The sequence below is a fragment of the Coregonus lavaretus genome, assembly GCF_964263955.1.
Source record: "Coregonus lavaretus genome assembly, chromosome: 12".
Classification (NCBI taxonomy): domain Eukaryota; kingdom Metazoa; phylum Chordata; class Actinopteri; order Salmoniformes; family Salmonidae; genus Coregonus; species Coregonus lavaretus.
Genome location: NC_139999.1, coordinates 31,526,820 through 31,549,022, shown reverse-complemented (window position 1 = coordinate 31,549,022; position 22,203 = coordinate 31,526,820). Strand labels below are relative to the sequence as shown.

The following is a 22,203-nucleotide window of genomic DNA, read 5'->3' as shown; positions in this document are numbered from 1 at the left end:
CCTCAGGAGTGCGTGCTCAGTCCCCTCCTGTACTCTCTGTTCACCCATGACTGCATGGCCAGGCACGACTCCAACACCATCATTAAGTTTGCCGACGACACAACAGTGGTAGGCCTGATCACCGACAACGATGAGACAGCCTATAGGGAGGAGGTCAGAGACCTGGCCGTGTGGTGCCAGGACAACAACCTCTCCCTCAACGTGACCAAGACAAAGGAGATGATTGTGGACTACAGGAAAAAAAAGAGGACTGAGCACGCCCCCATTCTCATCGACGGGGCAGTAGTGGAACAGGTTGAGAGCTTCAAGTTCCTTGGTGTCCACATCACCAACGAACTATCATGGTCCAAACACACCAAGACAGTCGTGAAGAGGGCACGACAAAGCCTATTCCCCCTCAGGAGACTGAAAAGATTTGGCATGGGTCCTCAGATCCTCAAAAAATTCTACAGCTGCACCATCGAGAGCATCCTGACTGGTTGCATCACCGCCTGGTATGGCAACTGCTTGGCCTCCGACCGCAAGGCACTACAGAGGGTAGTGCGTACGGCCCAGTACATCACTGGGGCCAAGCTTCCTGCAATCCAGGACCTCTATACCAGGCGGTGTAAGAGGAAGGCCCTCAAAATTGTCAAAGACTCCAGCCACCCTAGTCATAGACTGTTCTCTCTGCTACCGCACGGCAAGCGGTACCGGAGTGCCAAGTCTAGGTCCAAAAGACTTCTCAACAGCTTCTACCCCCAAGCCATAAGACTCCTGAACAGCTAATCATGGCTACCCGGACTATTTGCACTGCCCCCCCACCCCATCCTTTTTACGCTGCTGCTACTCTGTTAATTATTTATGCATAGTCACTTTAACTCTACCCACATGTACATATTACCTCAACTAGCCGGTGCCCCCGCACATTGACTCTGCAACGGTACCCCCCTGTATATATAGCCTCCCTATTGTCACTTTATTTTACTTCTGCTCTTTTTTTCCTCAACACTTTTTTTGTTGTTTTATTTTTACTTTTTTTGTTAAAAATAAATGCACTGTTGGTTAAGGGCTGTAAGTAAGCATTTCACTGTAATGTCTGCACCTGTTGTATTCGGCGCATGTGACCAATAAAATTTGATTTGATTTGACCAGGAAGGAGGGGGGTGGCAGTAAGTGTAGCAGGGTTCAACGGGAACTCTTCAGGTGTTGGTGCGAGAATTCTGTCTTCTAAATTCTGTGCTCTAACCTTTCAATTATGTAATGTTTGAATAATTGTAACACTTTTACCAAATATGATTCTAGGCCAAAAGATTGAGTTGCTAACTCATGTAACATTCATGTACAATAGAAGTACCAAGTCTGCTCATCAGGGTTTGGATTATTATTATTTTTTTTAAGTGTGACTGGCACCCCACCATTACTTTACAACAAATATCGTCCAGTTATAATTAAGTTAATCAAAACAAAACATATTTCTTTTGACATTTTTTATTTAAAAAGTTTATAAACACTTCACCTATAGATTGCAACATTTCTGAAGTCAGGTACATCACCTAACGATAAGGTGTAAAAACCAAAGGCTACAAAAGGTTTTTGATCCATCATATTCCAAAAATGTGTTTCCCCAATCTCATACTCCAGTTAAGTATCAATGGAAAATAAACTCCATATGCATGTAATGTTGTGACCCTTATTCAGTCTACAGATTCAACTGAAAATTGTATTTTCAACAGATTTGAGAGCATTCCAACAGGCTCAACTCCAAATATATCAGATGTAGTCAATGGGCCACATACTAGAAAAGGGCATGAGGGTCAAAAAGAGCTAACAGTTGGGGAAGATTTAGATTCCATTTCTAAGTTTCTGTTATTTGGTGTGTGTATGTATGTATGTGTCAGTGTGTCTGAAGACGGGTAGGCATCTACTCTGGCGCCTTGTTGCTCTCCTTGGTTGGCTGTCCAGTAGCGGTTTCCACAGTCTTGGAGGCCTAGGAGGGAGGAAGGAAGGCACCGATTAAGAATGGAGAGCGAACAGAATATATTGACTTAATTTGTTTTTCACCATTGTCATATCAAATACCTTCTTTTTCTTCTTCTTTTGTGTTTTGCGACTGGCTGAGCTCTGTAGTAGAGTCTGGGGGAGAAAGAGGGATTGTTTGCTGTCAATCAAGATATTTCTTCCAAGGAAGAGAGCCACAACAGAGCTGCTAAGTGTGGAAATAGACTGGTCAAAACCTCAGATGCCATCTCATACCCTTATTCAGTTACTTAAAGTTTAGGCTCCGAGCTGCAAGCCCCTGTTCATTAATATAGTTATTCATGGAATATGAGCAGTGAAGAGCCTTTCAGGTTGCCTGGGGCCGTGGGCTGGGAGCCCTACTTACCCTCAGCTCTGCGTCCTGCACCTCGTGCTCTGACTTGTAGAGTTCTGTCTCAAAGGGTCCGCTGGTGATTTTATGGGGGCCGTTGGCCATCAGCAGCACTGTGAACTTAAACTGGGCAACAAACTCTCCTGAGAAGCAAAGGGAGAGATATTGAGACAGGTAGTTAGAAAAAGAGAAAGAAACAGCGCACAGAGGATAGGAAAAGACAGATGCAGAGAGACTCACCCTCCTTCTCATTGAGCACACTGAAAGGCTGTAGCAGCTCGTGTTTGGCACACTCCACCACGCCCAGGCGGGCTTTGGCCTCATCCTCAAACGCCCTGAAGAGAGGAGAGGAACAAGACACACCTGTTAGCTGAGGAGGTCTCCAATTTACATTCAAAGCACCTGACTCACAGCATCAGAGAGATGGTTGATGAAAAGAAAAGTCCACGTCTTTAATGATAAGATTATCGTGTTGATATGCAGTTGGTTATATGAAGTCTCTCTGACACTTCTAATGTGAGGACAGCTTCCATTTGGTATCCTACCTGAGTGTGAAGGGCATGGCGTCGAAGCGTCGCTCCACCTCGCTGAAGAACATGCGGGAGGTCTTCATCTTCAGCCCGTACTGCTTACTGGGGTCCCTCTTGTAAATGGTGGTCCTCTGGCCTCCATCCCTGGCCTGGGCAGGGGACAGGAGCATAGAAACATCAGAATTGGACAGTCGAATTTAGCCAGATAAGAAATTAAAAGGAAAAAAAAGAATAGTATGGGGCTTCTTAGGATAGTTCAGACTCAGAGTAATATTGCCCTTTTCCATCCATGTTACCGCATGGGGGCATTGGGATTTACCCCCGTCTCTCTCTCACCTTCCCTTCACCAGTGCTGATCAGCACATCAACAGCGTAGACCTCGTGCACCTCAAACTCTACCTTCTCGTGGTCCTTCCTGCAGATGGGCATCAACAGTAGCCAATCAGAGCAACTCACATCTTTAATTTATCATTCAGTCTTAGTGACTAGGGCTGTGACAACCATGGAATTTTGGATCAGCCAAATGACCATGGTCACTGTTCTAATATCAAAAATATTATTATTATTATTATATTCTCCTCTTCTCTGCTCATGACTGCATGTGCTCCTAGGCGTTGCCTTGGACTCAAATGAGAAACTGTGTTTACTGTTTAGCCAAGCTGACTGACAGCTAGCAGAGGGGATAGCTAGCTAGCTGGAGTTAGCTAGCCTAACTTGCTGACATTTCTCTGTCAAGTCACAGAGTGTGCCCTGTTTTTGGTATTCCATTGGGTGCATGTATTTCATGATTGCTTCAATACTGTACCTTGCTGAAACAAGGAGCAACAATGTTTCATCACGGTGTAAAGAGTCCATGTTAATACGGAAACTGACTCAACTGCCCTTATTGTCTTTTTGAATGCCCGGCCATTCCGTCTTCAGTTTCACAACACAAAATTCACTAGCTAGTTTTGTCTCCACTCGTCTCTTCTTATATCGGCTGTTAGATGTGAACCAGACCTACTTTTATACTGAACAAAAATATAAACAACATGCTGTCTGCCCTCGTGGTATTGTACTTCATCAAAGCACTATTTTCTACATGTATTCTAGTGCTTGGACGTTAATGTACCTTTGCTGGTCTGTGGGGTTCTGAATGATGGTCTTCTCTCCATCGATGACGTGTTGCTTCAGCTGATGAGATAACATACCTTAAACAGAAAGATACAAAACCATTGCAACAGATTTCATATAATGGATATACACAAAATAGTCCAAATTGGTGAAGTGAAATGAAAACAATCACTTGTTTCAAAAAATTCTAAAAAATAAATAACGGAAAAGTGGTGCATGCATATGTATTCACCCCCGTTGCTATGAAGCCCCTAAATAAGATCTGGTGCAACCAATTACCTTCAGAAGTCACATAATTAGTCAAATAAAGTCCACCTGTGTGCAATCTAAGTGTCACATGATCTGTCACATGATCTCAGTATATATAGACACCTATTCTGAAAGGCCCCAGAGTCTGCAACACCACTAAGCAAGGGACACCACCTAGCAAACAGCACCATGAAGACCAAGGAGCTCTCCAAACAGGTTAGGGACAAAGTTGTGGAGAAGTACAGATCAGAGTTGGGTAATAAAAATTAAAATAAAGAAACTTTGAACATCCCATTAAATCCATTATTAAAAAAATTGAAAGAATATGGCACCACAACAAACCTGCCAAGAGAGGGCCGCCCACCAAAACTCATGGACCAGGCAAGGAGGGCATTAATCAGAGAGGCAACAAAGAGACCAAAGATAACCCTGAAGGAGCTGTAAAGCTCCATAGCGGAGATTGGAGTATCTGTCCATAGGACCACTTTAAGCCGTACCCTCCACAGAGCTGGGCTTTATGGAAGAGTGGCCAGAAAAAAGCCATTGCTTAAAGAATCAAATAAGCAAACACGTTTGGTGTTCGCCAAAAGGCATGTGGGAGACTCCCCAAACATATGGAAGAAGGTCAGATGAGACTAAAATTGAGCTTTTTGGCCATCAAGGAAAATGCTATGTCTGGCGCAAACCCAACACCTCTCATCACCCGAGAACACCATCCCCACAGTGAAGCATGGTGGTGGCAGCATCATGCTGTGGGGATGTTTTTTCCCATCGGCAGGGCCTGGAAAACTGGTCAGAATTGAAGGAATGATGGATGGCGCTAAATACAGGGAAATTCTTGAGGGAAACCCGTTTCAGACTTCCAGAGATTTGAGACTGGGACGGAGGTTCACCTTACAGCAGGACAATGACCCTAAGCATACTGCTAAAGCAACACTCAAGTGGTTTAACATTTAAATGTATTGGAATGGCCTAGTCAAAGCCCAGACCTCAATCCAATTGAGAATCTGTGGTATGACTAAAGATTGCTGTACACCAGCGGAACCCATCCAACTTGAAGGAGCTGGAGCAGTTTTGCCTTGAAGAATGGGCAAAATTCCCAGTGGCTAGATGTGCCAAGCTTATAGAGACATACCCCAAGAGACTTGCAGCTGTACAAAGTATTTTATTTTATTTATTTAACCTTTATTTAACTAGGCAAGTCAGTTAAGAACAAATTCTTATTTACAATGACGGCCTACACTGGCCAAACCCGGACGACGCTGGGCCAATTGTGCGCCGCCCTATGGGACTCCCAATCACGGCTGGATTGTGATACAGCCTGGAATCGAACCAGGGGGTCTGTAGTGACGCCTCAAGCACTGAGATGCAGTGCCTTTAACCGCTGCGCCACTCGGTAGTATTGGGGGGTGAATAGTTATGCACGCTCAAGTTCAGTTTTTTGTCTTATTTGTTTCACAAAAAAAAAAATTTTGCATCTTCAAAGTGGTAGGCATGTTGTGTAAATCAAATGATACAAACCCCCCAAAAATCCATTTTAATTCCAGGTTGTAAGACAACAAAATAGGAAAAATGCCAAGGGGGGTGAATACTTTCGCAAGCCACTGTAGGTGGCTCGTTTCAGCTAGTTTTATCTTGTTCTTGATACCATGTCTTGTTTTGAGGTGTTTTGACGGATTTCATGTCAATGCTAATATGGCAAAAATTCACCAGCTTGCTAACCAACAACTGTAACGATGTAGTTGAGAGACAAGTGCTCATTGCGCAAATGCATTTATGTTTTCAATAAACATTTGGAGACTAACTATAGTTTACATGTTGTCAACAATCTAAGCCAACCCAGTCTGTTTTGCCCCATAGTTGCGCACGCGTCGGTTTTGTTGCTAAACAACCAACCCGTCCATATGAAAAGGGTCCGCTAAAACTGTTGATTCACTATCTTAGACCCATGAATCAGAGTCAACTCTAAGGGCAAAACTGACTTTCTGCACTCACCCTCGATGGCTGTGCATTTGAATGACTGAGCGATCTTGTTCCAAGCCTCTGTCACCTTTGAGTTCTGGTTGCCAGGCTTGACAAGGCGTAGGGCTGCCTCCGCACACAGGTGAGCTGCCTTTATCACATCAGCTTTCTTCCCCGTCACTGGAGCCTCCTACATGTACAAGGCAGAGGTAAGATCAGGGCTCTACGCTGACCTTTTCTTACAAGGAGCACATTTGCGCCTAAGTTGAAAAATGTAGATGCACACAAATAAATGTATGAGCAAAATTGAAAATATTTGAGATATTAAAGCTAAAATCCTTCATTTTTACACACTGGTGGTCACACAGCAAAAATATTCAGGCACATATGCCAGAGCCCTGAAGGAGAGTTAATGTGAGTGTTTTAAAGAGATTTTCTGGAAGTTTTGTTTAATTTCAGCCAGTAGTTTTGAAAGTAGCGCTCACAAGCCAAAATGGAAACTCCCAACAATTGTGCACAATGTCCTCATGTCATTGTTCTGTAACGTGTGCCCAAAGAGAGTAAAAAAATAACTCTGTGGTGTTCATGTGGTGTGCATGTTGGACTCACCCCAAAACTGGGGCTGTGATGATACCAGTATTGTGATATTTTTTTCCATGGCAAAAATTAAAACACGAAGCAGACCAAACTATTTGGTCCTTTAAAAACCTGCTGTATGTAAAATATTGTGTGCTATAGCTTGGAAAATAAATAAATGTGACTCTGGATGACAACTTAATGTTTGTTTCCAACATTAGGGCTGTTTTCCAAAAGAAGTTCAATCTGCTTTGTGTTTTGTTTCCTTGCCACGATACTAATGAGTATCGAGATACGGGTATCGTCCCGGGCCCTACCCGCAACATCATTGGACAATACTGGGCCTATCCTGATCCCGCCTCCCACTTTAACCTTGCAATCTCATCGGACATAATTTCACCTGCCTATCAACATTGTCCATCACGTTTGGTTGTTGCAGGTCAGTTCCCGACTTCCTGTAGTTGCATGCAAGGTCTCAAAGTAATGTGATAATGTAATTTTATACAATGGAAAGTTAAGCCCTCCTGTAGCTCAGTTGGTAGAGCATGGCGCTTGCAACGCCAGGGTTGTGGGTTCGTTTCCCACGGGGGGCCAGTATGAAAAATGTATGCACTCAATATCTATAAGTCGCTCTGGATAAGAGCGTCTGCTAAAATGACTCAAAAAAAAAAATAATACCAGCAGTTATATGTTTGCATCAACTCCTTACCTCCCGAGTGGCGCAGTGGTCTAAGGCACGGCATCACAGTGCTAGCTGTGCCACTAGAGATCCTGGTTCGAATCCAGGCTCTGTCGTAGCCGGCCGCGACCGGGAGACCCATGGGGCGGCGCACAATTGGCCCAGCGTCGTCCAGGGTAGGGGAGGGAATGGCCGGCAGGGATGTAGCTCAGTTGGTAGAGCATGGCGTTTGCAACGCCAGGGTTGTGGGTTCGCTTCCCACGGGGGGACAGTATGAAAATTTAAAAAATAATGTCTGCACTCACTAACTGTAAGTCGCTCTGGATATGAGCGTCTGCTAAATGACTAAAATGTAAATGTTAAAAGTTGTGTATTTATTATAAATAGCATTTGCCTATGTGATGAATGATGATCGCTGGCAATCAACTGCTGTGTTGGATTATTACCCCATATCATTGAATAATACCTTTGTGAACATTTATAAGGACAAAAGGTGGACACATGGAATTATTTGAATTGGATGGATGGTTGACAACAGAAAGGTAGGCCAATAATTTATTGTATAAAAAGTGGGTGAACGTTTACTTCAGCATGCACTTCTCGAGCGCATCAACATGTGCGTTGTGTCGTGATTGGCGAACAGGACATATGGATGGACGCGCACCTGGTTAAAACCTTATAGCCTATTTTGCAATATATTCCAAAATTCACCAGCGACACCATTTAGAAACTAAAGGTTGTCAGCACAGTGTTTCTGATCGGGTGGACAATTATCTTCTAATGTATTTGTGTGGCTACACTGGCATATTTAGCACACAACATTCTCTGGTTTGCAGAGAAATGCTTTGAAAGAGAAATTAAACTACTACCTAGGTCTAATAGATCTCACTTCTAATTCAGGATGCTTTCAAACTTCTGATGCATGGCAGTTATCATGCATTCGATTAATTCAATGTATTTTCGCTGTTATCAAAATCACTAATGGTAAGCGCATGCAGCCACTCATCCCACTTGCTTCAGAGCGCACGTTCACTACATGACAGGAATGAGCAAGCAAATCTCATGCACTAAATTATGGCAGGTTAGAATGTCAGGATTCTGTGCCATTTTCCGCTGGGAGAGAACCGTAGATCGTTTATTATGTATGTATGAGCCATACATTTACATGTCTAGTCCAAAACGGCAGGTTTAAAAAATAATAAGGTCATTTTCAATCCTCCAGAATATCTCTTTAAGCCTATTGCAATGAGGGCTTAAGAATTCCAAGTCATTAGGTCATAATGGTACATACCTTGGTAGCTCCCACAACAAAGCTATGAGCCACATTCGAGATGAAGCCGTCAACATGGACTCCAAGATCACTGCAGAAATAAAGGGGGCAGAGATGGAGAGGATAAGAGAAAAGGAGAGATGGAAATGTATAAGTCATGAAGGAAATAGAAGTTCATGAGACATTCAGAAATCGTTATGCCAACCATGTAGTGGTGTAGCGATGTTATATGATGTACTGTTTTATCTTATGTTTTATGTGTAATGTAAGTGTCTTGATGTATTTGGACCCCAGGAAGAGTAGCTGCTGCCTTGGCAGCAGCTAATGGGGATCCCTAATAAAATACAAATACAAAACCAGTTGCTGATATCTATGTCATTGTGTAAAAGGACATATAGAGGAGATGATTAAATACATTTAGGCAAGGGCAAAATGGCAGTCATGTTGTGCTTCCAAAGATCAAATGGGAAAAAGTTTACTGACAAAAAAAACAAGGTCAGACACAAATTAAACAATCTAATTTGTTTGATTATATTACGGTAAGTGTCAAGTGAGGATATGCTCCGAAGGTAAGTTTGTTATTGGCTTGTTCACCTACAACTATACTGCAGGGGGGCTCATAATGTATTCCAAAGACAGCACCACTAGCAATTTCATTGTCATGGTGGAAGGACATACCCACGCTTTTGTTATAGTAATGAAAAATATGACTTTTCAACAGATTCTGAGAATGGCACAGCCCTACAGTAATACAGCACAAGTTGGCATAACCATCTACACTGGACAAAAACATAAACGCAACAATTTCAAAGATTTGACTGAGTTACAGTTCATATAACGAAATCAGTCAATTGAAATAAATAAATTAGGCCCTAATCTATGGATTTCACATGACAGGAAATACAGATATACATTTGTTGGTCACAGATTTCTTTTTTTTTAAAGGTAGGGGTGTGGATCAGAAAACCAGTCAGTATCTGGTGTGAACACCATTTGCCACATGCAGCGCGACACATCTACTTCGCATAGAGTTGATCAGGCTGCTGATTGTGGCCTGTAGAATGTTGTCCCACTCCTCTTCAATGGCTGTGCGAAGTTGCTGAATATTGGCAGGAACTGGAACACGCTGTCGTACACATCAATCCAGAGCATCCCAAACGTGCTCAATAGGTGACATGTCAGGAGACATTATCTCCTGAGTGGCGCAGTGGTCTAAGGCATTGCATCGCAGTGCTAACTGTGCCACTAGAGATCCTGGTTTGAATCCAGGCTCTGTCGCAGCCGGCCTCGACCGGGAGACTCATGGGCGGCGCACAATTGGCCCAGCGTCGTCCAGGGTAGGGGAGGGAATGGCCGGCAGGGATGTAGCTCAGTTGATAGAGCATGGCGTTTGCAACGCCAGGGTTGTGGGTTCGATCCCACGGGGGGCCAGGATAAAAAAAATATGTATTCACTAACTGTAAGTCGCTCTGGATAAGAGCGTCTGCTAAATGACTAAAATGTAAATGTAAATGTATGGTGAGTAGGCAGCCCATGGAAGAACTGGGACATTTTCAGCTTCCAGGAATTGTGTATAGATCCTTGAGACATGGGGCTGTGCATTATTATGCTGAAACATTAGGTGATTGCGTCGGATGAATGGTAGAGAAATTAACATTACATTCTCTGGCAACAGCTCTGGTGGACATTCCTGCAGTCAGCATTCCCTCAAAACTTGAGACATCTGTGAAGTTGTGTGACAAAACTGCACATTTTGAGGGGATGGCTGCCGTTTTATGGACTCTTAACCAACACATTGTTTGTAACTTATTTTGTACATAATGTTCCTGCTACCGTCTCTTATGACCGAAAAGAGCTTCTGGACATCAGAACAGCGATTACTTACCTTGAACTGGACAAATAATCTTTCTTTAATGATTCGGACGAGAGGGATTTGCTCCAGACACCCGAAAGGGCCCTCATCCCCGTCAATCGCAGGAGAAAGAGACAGATATATCGCGGAAGGAGATGGGGTGTTAAATGTGCAACCAGAGAAAAAAAAAAAAAAAAAACTCTAGACCACCTTTACTCCACACACAGAGACGCGTACAAAGCTCTCCCTCGCCCTCCATTTGGCAAATCTGACCATAATTCTATCCTCCCGATTCCTGTTTACAAGCAAAAACTAAAGCAGGAAGCACCAGTGACTCGGTCAATACAAAAGTGGTCAGATGAAGCAGATGCTAAGCTACAGGACTGTTTTGCTAGCACAGACTAGAATATGTTCTGGGATTCTTCTGATGGCTTTGAGGAGTACACCACATCAGTCACTGGCTTCATCAATACAGTGAGGGAAAAAAGTATTTGATCCCCTGCTGATTTTGTACGTTTGCCCAATGACAAAGAAATGATCAGTCTATAATTTTAATGGTAGGTTTATTTGAACAGTGAGAGACAGAATAACAACAAAGACATCCAGGAAAACGCATGTCAAAAATGTTATAAATTGATTTGCATTTTAATGAGGGAAATAAGTATTTGACCCCCTCTCAATCAGAAAGATTTCTGGCTCCCAGGTGTCTTTTATACAGGTAACGAGCTGAGATTAGGAGCACACTCTTAAAGGGAGTGCTCCTAATCTCAGCTTGTTACCTGTATAAAAGACACCTGTCCACAGAAGCAATCAATCAATCAGATTCCAAACTCTCCACCATGGCCAAGACCAAAGAGCTCTCCAAGGATGTCAGGGACAAGATTGTAGACCTACTGGAATGGGCTACAAGACCATCGCCAAGCAGCTTGGTGAGAAGGTGCCAACAGTTGGTGCGATTATTCGCAAATGGAAGAAACACAAAATAACTGTCAATCTCCCTCGGCCTGTGGCTCCATGCAAGATCTCACCTCGGGGAGTTGCAATGATCATGAGAACGGTGAGGAATCAGACCAGAACTACACGGGAGGATCTTGTCAATGATCTCAAGGCAACTGGGACCATAGTCACCAAGAAAACAATTGGTAACACACTACGCCGTGAAGGACTGAAATCCTGCAGTGCCTGCAAGGTCCCCGTGCTCAAGAAAACACATATACAGGGCCGTCTGAAGTTTGCCAATGAACATCTGAATGATTCGGAGGAGAACTGGGTGAAAGTGTTGTGGTCAGATGAGACCAAAATGGAGCTCTTTGGCATCAACTCAACTCGCCGTGTTTGGAGGAGGAGGAATGCTGCCTATGACCCCAAGAACACCATCCCCACCATCAAACATGGAGGTGGAAACATTATGCTTTGGGGGTGTTTTTCTGCTAAGGGGACAGGACAACTTCACCGCATCAAAGGGACGATGGACGGGGCCATGTACCGTCAAATCTTGGGTGAGAACCTCCTTCCCTCAGCCAGGGCATTGAAAATGGGTCGTGGATGGTTATTCCAGCATGACAATGACCCAAAACACACGGCCAAGGCAACAAAGGAGTGGCTCAAGAAGAAGCACATTAAGGTCCTGGAGTGGCCTAGCCAGTCTCCAGACCTTAATCCCATAGAAAATCTGTGGAGGGAGCTGAAGGTTCGAGTTGCCAAACGTCAGCCTCGAAACCTTAATGACTTGGAGAAGATCTGCAAATAGGAGTGGAACAAAATCCCACCTGAGATGTGTGCAAACCTGGTGGCCAACTACAAGAAACGTCTGACCTCTGTGATTGCCAACAAGGGTTTTGCCACCAAGTACTAAGTCATGTTTTGCAGAGGGGTCAAATACTTATTTCCCTCATTAAAATGCAAATCAATTTATAACATTTTTGACATGCGCTTTTCTGGATTTTGTTGTTGTTATTCTGTCCCTCACTGTTCAAAGAAACCTACCATTAAAATTATAGACTGATCATGTCTTTGTCAGTGGGCAAACATACAAAATCAGCAGGGGATCAAATACTTTTTTCCCTCACTGTAAGTGCATCGATGACGTCGTCCCCACAGTGACCGTACGTACATACCCCAACCAGAAGCCATGGATTACAGGCAACATCTGCACTGAGCTAAAGGGTAGAGCTGACGCTTTCAAGGAGCAGGACTTTAACCCGGAAGCTTATAAGAAATCCCGCTATGCCCTCCGACGAACAATCAAACAAGCAAAGCGCCAATAAAGGACTAAAATCGATTGTACTACACCGGCGCCGATGCTGTTCGGATGTGGCAGAGCTTGCAAACTATTACAGACTACAAAGGGCAGCACAGCCACGAGCTGCCCAGTGACACAAGCCTACCAGACGAGCTAAATTACTTCTACGCTCGCTTCGAGGCAAGGAACACTGAAACATGGATGAGAGCATCAGCTGTTCTGGATGACTGTGTGATCATGCTCTCCGTAGCCGATGTGAGTAAGACCGTTGAACAGGTCAACATTCAGACGGATTACCAGGACGTGTACTCCGAGCATGCGCTGACCAACTGGCAAGTGTCTTCACTGACATTTTCAACCTCTCCCTGTCTGAGTCTGTAATACCAACATGTTTCAAGCAGACCACCATAGTCCTGTGCCCAAGAATACTAAGGTAACCTGCCTAAATGACTACCGACCCGTAGCACTCACGTCTGTAGCCATGAAGTGCTTTGAAAGGCTGGTCATGGCTCACATCAACACCATTATCCCAGAAACCCTAGACCCACTCCAATTTGCATACCACCCCAACAGATCCACAGATGATGCAATCTCTATCGTGCTCCACACTGCCCTTTCACACCTGGACAAAATAAACACCTATGTGAGAATGATATTCATTGACTACAGCTCAGCGTTCAACACCATAGTGCCAAGGTTCTACAGCTGCACCATCGAGAGCATCCTGACTGGTTGCATCACTGCCTGGTATGGCAACTGCTCGGCCTCCCACCGCAAGGCACTACAGAGGGTAGTGCGTACGGCCCTGTACATCACTGGGGCCAAGCTTCCTGCCATCCAGGACCTCTATACCAGGCGGTGTCAGAGGAAGGCCCTAAAAATTGTCAAAGACTCCAGCCACCCTAGTCATAGACTGTTCTCTCTGCTACCGCACGGAAAGCGGTACCGGAGCGCCAAGTCTAGGTCCAAGAGGCTTCTAAACAGCTTCTACCCCCAAGCCATAAGACTCCTGAACATCTAATCAAATGGCTACCCAGACTATTTATATTGGCCCCCTCTCCCCTCTTTCACGCTGCTGCTACTCTGTTTATTATCTATGCATAGTCACTTTAATAACTCTACCTACATGTACATATTACCTCGACTAACTGGTGCCCCCGAACATTGACTCTGTGCCGGTACCCCCGTTGAGGTAATATGTACATGTAGGTAGAGTTATTTTACTATTGTTATTTTACTGCTGCCCTTTCATTATTTGCTACTTTTATTTCTTATTTTTTTAGGGTATTCTTTCTTAAAACTGCATTGTTGGTTAAGGGCTTGTAAGTAGGCATTCCACTGTAAGGTCTACACCTGTTGTATTCGGCACATGTGACAAATACAATTCGATTTGATTCAATTTTAGAGTGGCCTTTTATTGTCCCCAGCACAATGTGCACCTGTGTAATGATCATGCTGTTTAATCAGCTTCTTGATATGCCACACCTGACAGGTGGATGGATTCTCTTGGCAAAGATAAATGCTCACTAACAGGGATGTAAACAAATTTGTGCACAAAATTTGAGCGAATTAAGCTTTTTGTGTGTATGGAAAAGTTCTGGGATATTTTATTTCAGCTCATGAAACATGGGACCAACACTTTACATGTTGCATACGATTTTTGTTCAGTATAGTTGACTCTTTAACACTCACAATGTTCCAGTCAGTGACATCCTTAAATATACAGAAGACAGAAAACAGGCAAGGGAGGGTCAACAGAGAGATGAAAACCAAAGTGGCAGTCCAACAACTAAGATGAAAATGCTTGTTCAACTATGCAATGGCAATAGTGACAATTAGACACCAATACCAGATGAACAAGGCTCGTTATCCAATCCTTACTTATCGTTTGCCATATAGACATACAGGCACACATAGACATACAGGGAGACGAGACCTAACAAAGACGACAAGTCAACAGCCAAGGAGACTCCATCAGACGCATGAGAACACAGAAAACAAGATGACAGACGAGAGAGGGGAAAGACAACACATACTTGGGAGACTGAAGACACATAGAGTGAAGGGGTAACATTACTGTAGATTGAGGTTCATACATTTTGACCAGGTCCCCATCTTTAAGTGTGTAGTCAGGGTCACTCTTCAGGGGAGAGAAGTGGCAAACACAGTTATTGACTGAGACGCTGGTGGGGAAGGCAATTCCTGTAAAAGGGAAGAGAGAACCACCAAATCTTCAATTCAAAATCATCTGCAGTGTTTATGAGAGACTGATGTCAAATAACGCCCCTATTTTTAACCCATATCACTCCTCATAGTTCTGTCATCTCACTGGCATATTCAATAAGTAATCCCATGTTCAGGCCCATTGTGAATGTGTGGCATGTGTTTCTGATCTGGAGACAGTATGACAGTAAACAGTTATGGGAGACAGGACAAACAGTCTTATCTGTCTCTTATAACTACATAGTAGGGGTGTGAACGTTTAAACGACATTGGGATAGTAAAAGTTTAGAAGAAAAAAAATCCCTAACCAATTTTCTTATTTTTTTTACAAAATTAAAATCACAGTGCAGTTATAAAAAAACGACTGCTAACAGGTCCCAATCATTATCATTAAGGGGAAAATAGAAATTAAACAAATACCTAATGCAACAATGCTGTAACGTTAGTAGGAGGAGATATGCATCTTTCAAATGATTTGCCACGGATATAAAGCGCTCCAAGTCATCGTCGTTAATAGTTATCAAAATAGCAGAGCGAGACAGGGAAGCGACAGCAGCAAAGTCCTGTATGGCAATACTTTGAGAAGTTAAATGAGAAGGCGGTGAAATAAATGCAAACGTAGTAAGGTGGAATTGAGCTACAGTGGCAGTACAGGTGCAATGCTTAGCCATCATCTGAAAGGGAGACACCGTGACCCAACCCGTTGCTGGCAGCTGTGCGATAACGGACGGAGTGAGAAAATCACAGCACTGATTACAGAAATGATTGCAATTGATATGCAGCCATTGTCAATGGTAGAGAATGTCAGCTTCACTGCCCTGATGGAATATCTAGAACCAGTCTACAAGATGCTATGTACAAACAACGTAATGACCTGGATGGAGAAATTGTACAATGATTGCTCTGCGAGAACAAAGCGTGAGCTCTCAAACACCATACGTGGCATTAACAGCGGATTGTTGGACGTCTATGAACACGCCGTCATACATCACTGCAACGAGCCTACACATTAATGAGAAGTGGGACATGTACTGACAACTGAGCACATGGAGGATAGCCTTTCCCCCCCTTCCACCCCACCCTGGCCCCTTACCTTTTTTCAAGTCTTTCTCCTTCCTGAAGACCTTGCCAGTCTCTGCCATGATGTGGGCATCTCCCTTGTCACACAGACTGAGCACAGACACCCCTGACTTGGCCGCCTCAATCACCACACGCAGGGCCTCTAGACAGAGAGAGAGGGCAGGGGAATAGGAGGTGGAGAGGTATGAGACATTTGAGAGGTGAAAAAGATTCGAGTGTAGATGTGAGACCAAATATGTCATCATTACATTCAATCGGAACATGTGCGTTCTCTTTAAATAAGACACTATCCATTATGGTTGTATTACAGTGGGGGAAAAAAGTATTTAGTCAGCCACCAATTGTGCAAGTTCTCCCACTTAAAAAGATGAGAGAGGCCTGTAATTTTCATCATAGGTACACGTCAACTATGACAGAAATTGAGAAAACAAAATCCAGAAAATCAAATTGTAGGATTTTTAATGAACTTATTTGCAAATTATGGTGGAAAATAAGTATTTGGTCACCTACAAACAAGCAAGATTTCTGGCTCTCACAGACCTGTAACTTCTTCTTTAAGAGGCTCCTCTGTCCTCCACTCGTTACCTGTATTAATGGCACCTGTTTGAACTTGTTATCAGTATAAAAGACACCTGTCCACAACCTCAAACAGTCACACTCCAAACTCCACTATGGCCAAGACCAAAGAGCTGTCAAAGGACACCAGAAACAAAATTGTAGACCTGCACCAGGCTGGGAAGACTGAATTTGCAATAGGTAAGCAGCTTTGTTTGAAGAAATCAACTGTGGGAGCAATTATTAGGAAATGGAAGACATACAAGACCACTGATAATCTCCCTCGATCTGGGGCTCCACGCAAGATCTCACCCCGTGGGGTCAAAATGATCACAAGAACGGTGAGAAAAAATCCCAGAACCACACGGGGGGACCTAGTGAATGACCTGCAGAGAGCTGGGACCAAAGTAACAAAGCCTACCATCAGTAACACACTACGCCGCCAGGGACTCAAATCCTGCAGTGCCAGACGTGTCCCCCTGCTTAAGCCAGTACATGTCCAGGCCCGTCTGAAGTTTGCTAGAGTGCATTTGGATGATCCAGAAGAGGATTGGGAGAATGTCATATGGTCAGATGAAACCAAAATAGAACTTTTTGGTAAAAACTAAACTCGTCGTGTTTGGAGGACAAAGAATGCTGAGTTGCATCCAAAGAACACCATACCTACTGTGAAGCATGGGGGTGGAAACATCATGCTTTGGGGCTGTTTTTCTGCAAAGGGACCAGGACGACTGATCCGTGTAAAGGAAAGAATGAATGGGGCCATGTATCGTGAGATTTTGAGTGAAAACCTCCTTCCATCAGCAAGGGCATTGAAGATGAAACGTGGCTTTCAGCATGACAATGACAATGATCCCAAACACACCGCCCGGGCAACGAAGGAGTGGCTTCGTAAGAAGCATTTCAAGGTCCTGGAGTGGCCTAGCCAGTCTCCAGATCTCAACCCCATAGAAAATCTTTGGAGGGAGTTGAAAGTCCGTGTTGCCCAGCGACAGCCCCAAAACATCACTGCTCTAGAGGAGATCTGCATGGAGGAATGGGCCAAAATACCAGCAACAGTGTGTGAAAACCTTGTGAAGACTTACAGAAAACATTTGACCTGTGTCATTGCCAACAAAGGGTATATAACAAAGTATTGAGAAACTTTTGTTATTGACCAAATACTTATTTTCCACCATAATTTGCAAATAAATTCATTAAAAATCCTACAATGTGATTTTCTGGATTTTCTTTCCTCATTTTGTCTGTCATCGTTGACGTGTACCTATGATGAAAATCACAGGCCTCTCTCATCTTTTTAAGTGGGAGAACTTGCACAATTGGTGGCTGACTAAATACTTTTTTCCCCCACTGTATGTCATGATGAATCAACTGCCATTTAACTGGGTTCAATGTCGAGGTATGAGTCATGACCCAGGGCCTGAGGTCAATTTTAAGCCTGTCCATAGAGCGGTGAGGAGGAGGAGTCTACCGTGTCTGGAAGCAACTTCACCATTCATTTACTGTATTCAGGGTTCACTCAAACATCGTTTTAAGCTTCTTTTTTAATTATTTTTATTTATTACTATTGACAGTTACAGCTGACTTCGAGATTGTATACCCATTCGCTCTCCTTAAATAAGTCATCTGATTTATTTGTTTCAGTCTCTGAATTGTTTAAATCAAACTTTATTCTGCCAGCTCATGATATCAGTGCATAAAAACTACAATCTCTACAGGTCTCCTGAATTAGCCTAGTGCGCATGGGCGTACATGCGCACTAAGCCTAAACTCGTTTTCCCATTTGAACTATGCTAGTTTCTGTCCTCATTGCCAAACTTAATAAACACTACACCCTCGATTTTAAAACGCCTTTGCTAGTTATGCAATCATGTAACTAAGACATTTGCTGGTAAGAAACTTCAAAAGTATTTGTTTTATTGAATAGTCATGACTGGTTCAAGTATAGTCCTGTGTAGCTCAGTTGGTAGAGCATGGCGCTTGCAACGCCAGGGTTGTGGGTTCGATTCCCACGGGGGGCCAGTATGAAAATGTATGCACTCTAACTGTAAGTCGCTCTAGATAAGATTGTCTGCTAAATGACGTGAATGTCCTAAGACGACGGTGGCGAAGGATATCATTGCTACTTAACGCGGATCCAAGTTCAGTTTTGAGATCCACCGGCGTCATTGGCGTAGGGTTAGCTGGACGTTTCTGACTGGTCTTGGAACTGTGACAACAGGCAGCCTCTCCCCGCTTTGCTCGATGGGATATGTTGTGATTTTTGCCAAAACAGCCAGCTATGTACACAGTCTTGTACCCTTAACCTTTTTTAAACTGATTATCGAATTTGTTGATTAAATCGGACTATTATTATAATGAGTAATCCAGGAATGTCACAAGTTAATTGACACGAGAAAATAGCAACTCTACAGGGCGCAATGACTACAATGAATGGCAAAATTACTTCAGGACACAAAAGGGTCTGCGGAGCTCCTCCTCCTCACCACCACTCTAGCTGGGTCATGGCTAGAAGGAATCCAGCTTATGTCAAATGAACGTCAAAAGTATACTTTTTTGGCATTTTAGCTAACCTAATTCTCCTAACATGCTACGTAATTTTTTGTAATGTCATTTGCGGTGGCTCAACAAATCACAGCACAGACTGAAGGGTAAACTTCCTGCTTTTACTTCCTGCTAAGGTTACACTCAAAATGGTTGCCAGTCCACCCATTATGCCATCATTGACTTGAATGACGAACCCTGTCTACTCATTCTATTTCTGTGTGTCATAAAGCTACTAAGGTCATGCCAACAAGCAATGTAAGCATTTTGGGACCACTTGATTTTGGTAGGAAATTAGCTATATTTATTTATAATACCTGTGAATAAGTTGTCAGTGAGGCAGCTAGCTAGCCAGATCATGTGTGGTTGGAATAATATTTCCCTGTCAAGTTTGCAAGCCTTTTCCAGTAAAATTGTCTCAGTTGACTACAGCCAGGCAGAACAAACTTACACATATATAGCTAGACCTAAATGTCACTTCACTTGGAACTAGCTAGCTATGACTCTTTGCTAGTAAGGGGTTAATTCCATGAAAACAGAATTATGCTGAGGCTTATTTTTCACTTGCCAAACAAAAATCAATGATTGCAAAATTAAACAACCCATACAACTCTATGCACAAGGCCGAATTTTTACAATTTCCCCAGAATTGTACAAAAACACACTTTGAGAACAGTGCAGATGCAAAGTTTGGTAACAGAATGATGGCACAAACAGCATAAACCATCATTCTGTTACCAAACTTTGTATTTGCATTGTTCGTCAAGTAAATATTTTTATTAACATTTCTGTTAACATTTTTAAAAGTAGTCCTTGTGCATTGAGTTTTTGTTTGGTTCTTGTTTGACATAGCTAGCTACATTTCAAAGTGGAAAAGTCGGAGCCTGTTAACATAGAATTGCCCCAAGGCAACTTCCTAGCTGCAATCTCTGTGTGGTTGACATGGAAACATAAAAAATGCCGTTAGCTACTGTAGCTCCCCAAACCGTGAACTAAGGTTATGACCATACAATAAATAACGTTAGCTAGCTAACTACATCTACCTAACAAATACAATAGTGGTTGCTACTGTCTGATGTGACTGTTGATAATTAATTTGTAGGTAACGTTTGCTAGCTAGCCTATGTTGACAGTCCTTGACAAAATAACCGTTAACCATAGCTAGTTAGCTTACTGAACAAAATAAAGTCAGCTTGCTTGCGCTAGACCAGAATACTAGGGCTAGGCCAATTTCCATTCCACCCATCACACGTTTCTAAACTGCGCCTACTATGTCAAAGCACATGGTTGTGTTGACTATGTTGTACGAAGTCGAAAGGCCGACAAGAGCAGGTCACCCCGATCGGACACTTACGGTTGGCGATGTCACCTCCCATTTTATACTTGGTGACAACCAAGTCCTCAGCGATAGTCTGTTCTTGTTCTTCGTTGTCAGACATCTTGGCAGCGACACTCTTCACAACAACACACTTCCTGATGGGTCAGGCACCAAGACCGACACCTGTGTGAAGCTAGCCACTATAAAGATTAGCCACAATAGTGGAATTTGCAGTTCGACTTCAAAATACAAGTCACCAATTGAAAGTGATTCAAACTGATACAAATAGTGGAATCATGTCATATTTGGAGTAGATAATGCTAAACAAGGTTGGAATGATGTTATATAAATTCAAAACAATACACAAATTGCCGAACAATTAATCTAATTGCCACCCGTACTATTTACATTGACACCCCCCTTTGTTTTTACACTGCCGCTACTCGAAGTTTATTATCAATGCATAGTCACTTTACCCCTACCTACATGTACAAATTACCTCGACTAACCTGTACCCCCGCACATTGACTCGGCACTGTTACCCTCTGTATATAGCCTCGTTATTGTTATTTTATTGTGTTACTTTTTATTTAATTTTTTACTTTAGTTTATTTAGTAAATATTTTCTTAACTCTATTTCTTGGACTGCATTGTTGGTTAAGGGCTTGTAAGTAAGCATGTTGTATTCGGCGCATGTGACAAATAACATTTGATTTTATTTGTTCAGTGCATATATGTATGCCACCAATGCAATTCTAATACATCCACTGATTTGTGTCAAATTGATTAATTATTGTCTTTTGTTGAATTTATATAATTACATTCCGACCTTGTTTAGCGTTATCTAGTCCAAATATGGCAAGATTCCACTATTTGTATCCGTTTTAATCACTTTCAATGGGGTACTTTTATTTTGAAGGCACAACGCAAAGTCAATTGTGGCTAATCCTTATTGTGGCTAGCTTCACACAGGCACCGACACTACAAAGCCAGAGATACTTATGAGGAGATGGTCAACTCTGTTGATACGGCTCTGGGTCGCGCGGTGCATTCTGGGCGATTCTGGGACAAGGAGAGCTCTCCTTCAAGGAGTGAATGGGAGTCAATTGGACTCTAGCTCAAAAACCCAACATTAGCATGAATTTCGTCAACAAGAAGTAGAACATTACAAATATTTTCCAAGATGTGAGATAACTAACTTGCTATCTGTAATATTGTATAGCTTGGGAATCGTGACATTGCGTACTTTCGAGAAAATAGGCACGTTTCTAGACTCATACCCTGACTTATATCGCTGAGTTGCGAATTGCTGAGTTGCGAATTGCTAACTTGTAGAAAATTATCCAGTTTCCCACTTGGGAAGTATCAGAATCAACCAGTATGAAGCTCTATGCAAATAACTTAAATTCATTTTAACGCGGAGGTTCCAAGTTTCCGATAGCATGTGAACACGGCATTAGAGCAGCATCTTTGATTTCCTTGCGCCTCTACCGAAGGTCGTACCGAATTTACACCGAGGTGCCATCCCACATCTGACACCAATGTGTAAATTCTGTCCTGGGTCGCATCCTTATCGGGATTCAATCTACAGTCCCTGAGACTGTCAGTCCAACACCTTAACCGTTATGCACAGAGAATAACTTGACAAGGTCGCTAATTG

General features: G+C 43.0%; 1 protein-coding gene across 1 annotated transcript; it reads right to left on the bottom strand.

Moving 5' to 3' along the window:
- Positions 1-1,462: 1,462 nt before the first annotated feature.
- Positions 1,463-20,702, bottom strand: LOC311138705 (proliferation-associated protein 2G4-like). Its single transcript, XM_084173494.1, has 12 exons — positions 20,580-20,702; positions 16,140-16,268; positions 14,920-15,025; positions 8,751-8,820; positions 6,238-6,394; positions 3,992-4,070; positions 3,217-3,295; positions 2,896-3,029; positions 2,591-2,685; positions 2,366-2,493; positions 2,062-2,115; positions 1,463-1,969 (listed from the first exon to the last, which is right to left on the bottom strand). The coding sequence occupies exons 1-12, from the start codon at positions 20,662-20,664 to the stop codon at positions 1,904-1,906; spliced, it is 1,182 nt and encodes a 393-aa protein (XP_084029620.1). The 5' UTR covers positions 20,665-20,702; the 3' UTR covers positions 1,463-1,903.
- Positions 20,703-22,203: the final 1,501 nt, after the last annotated feature.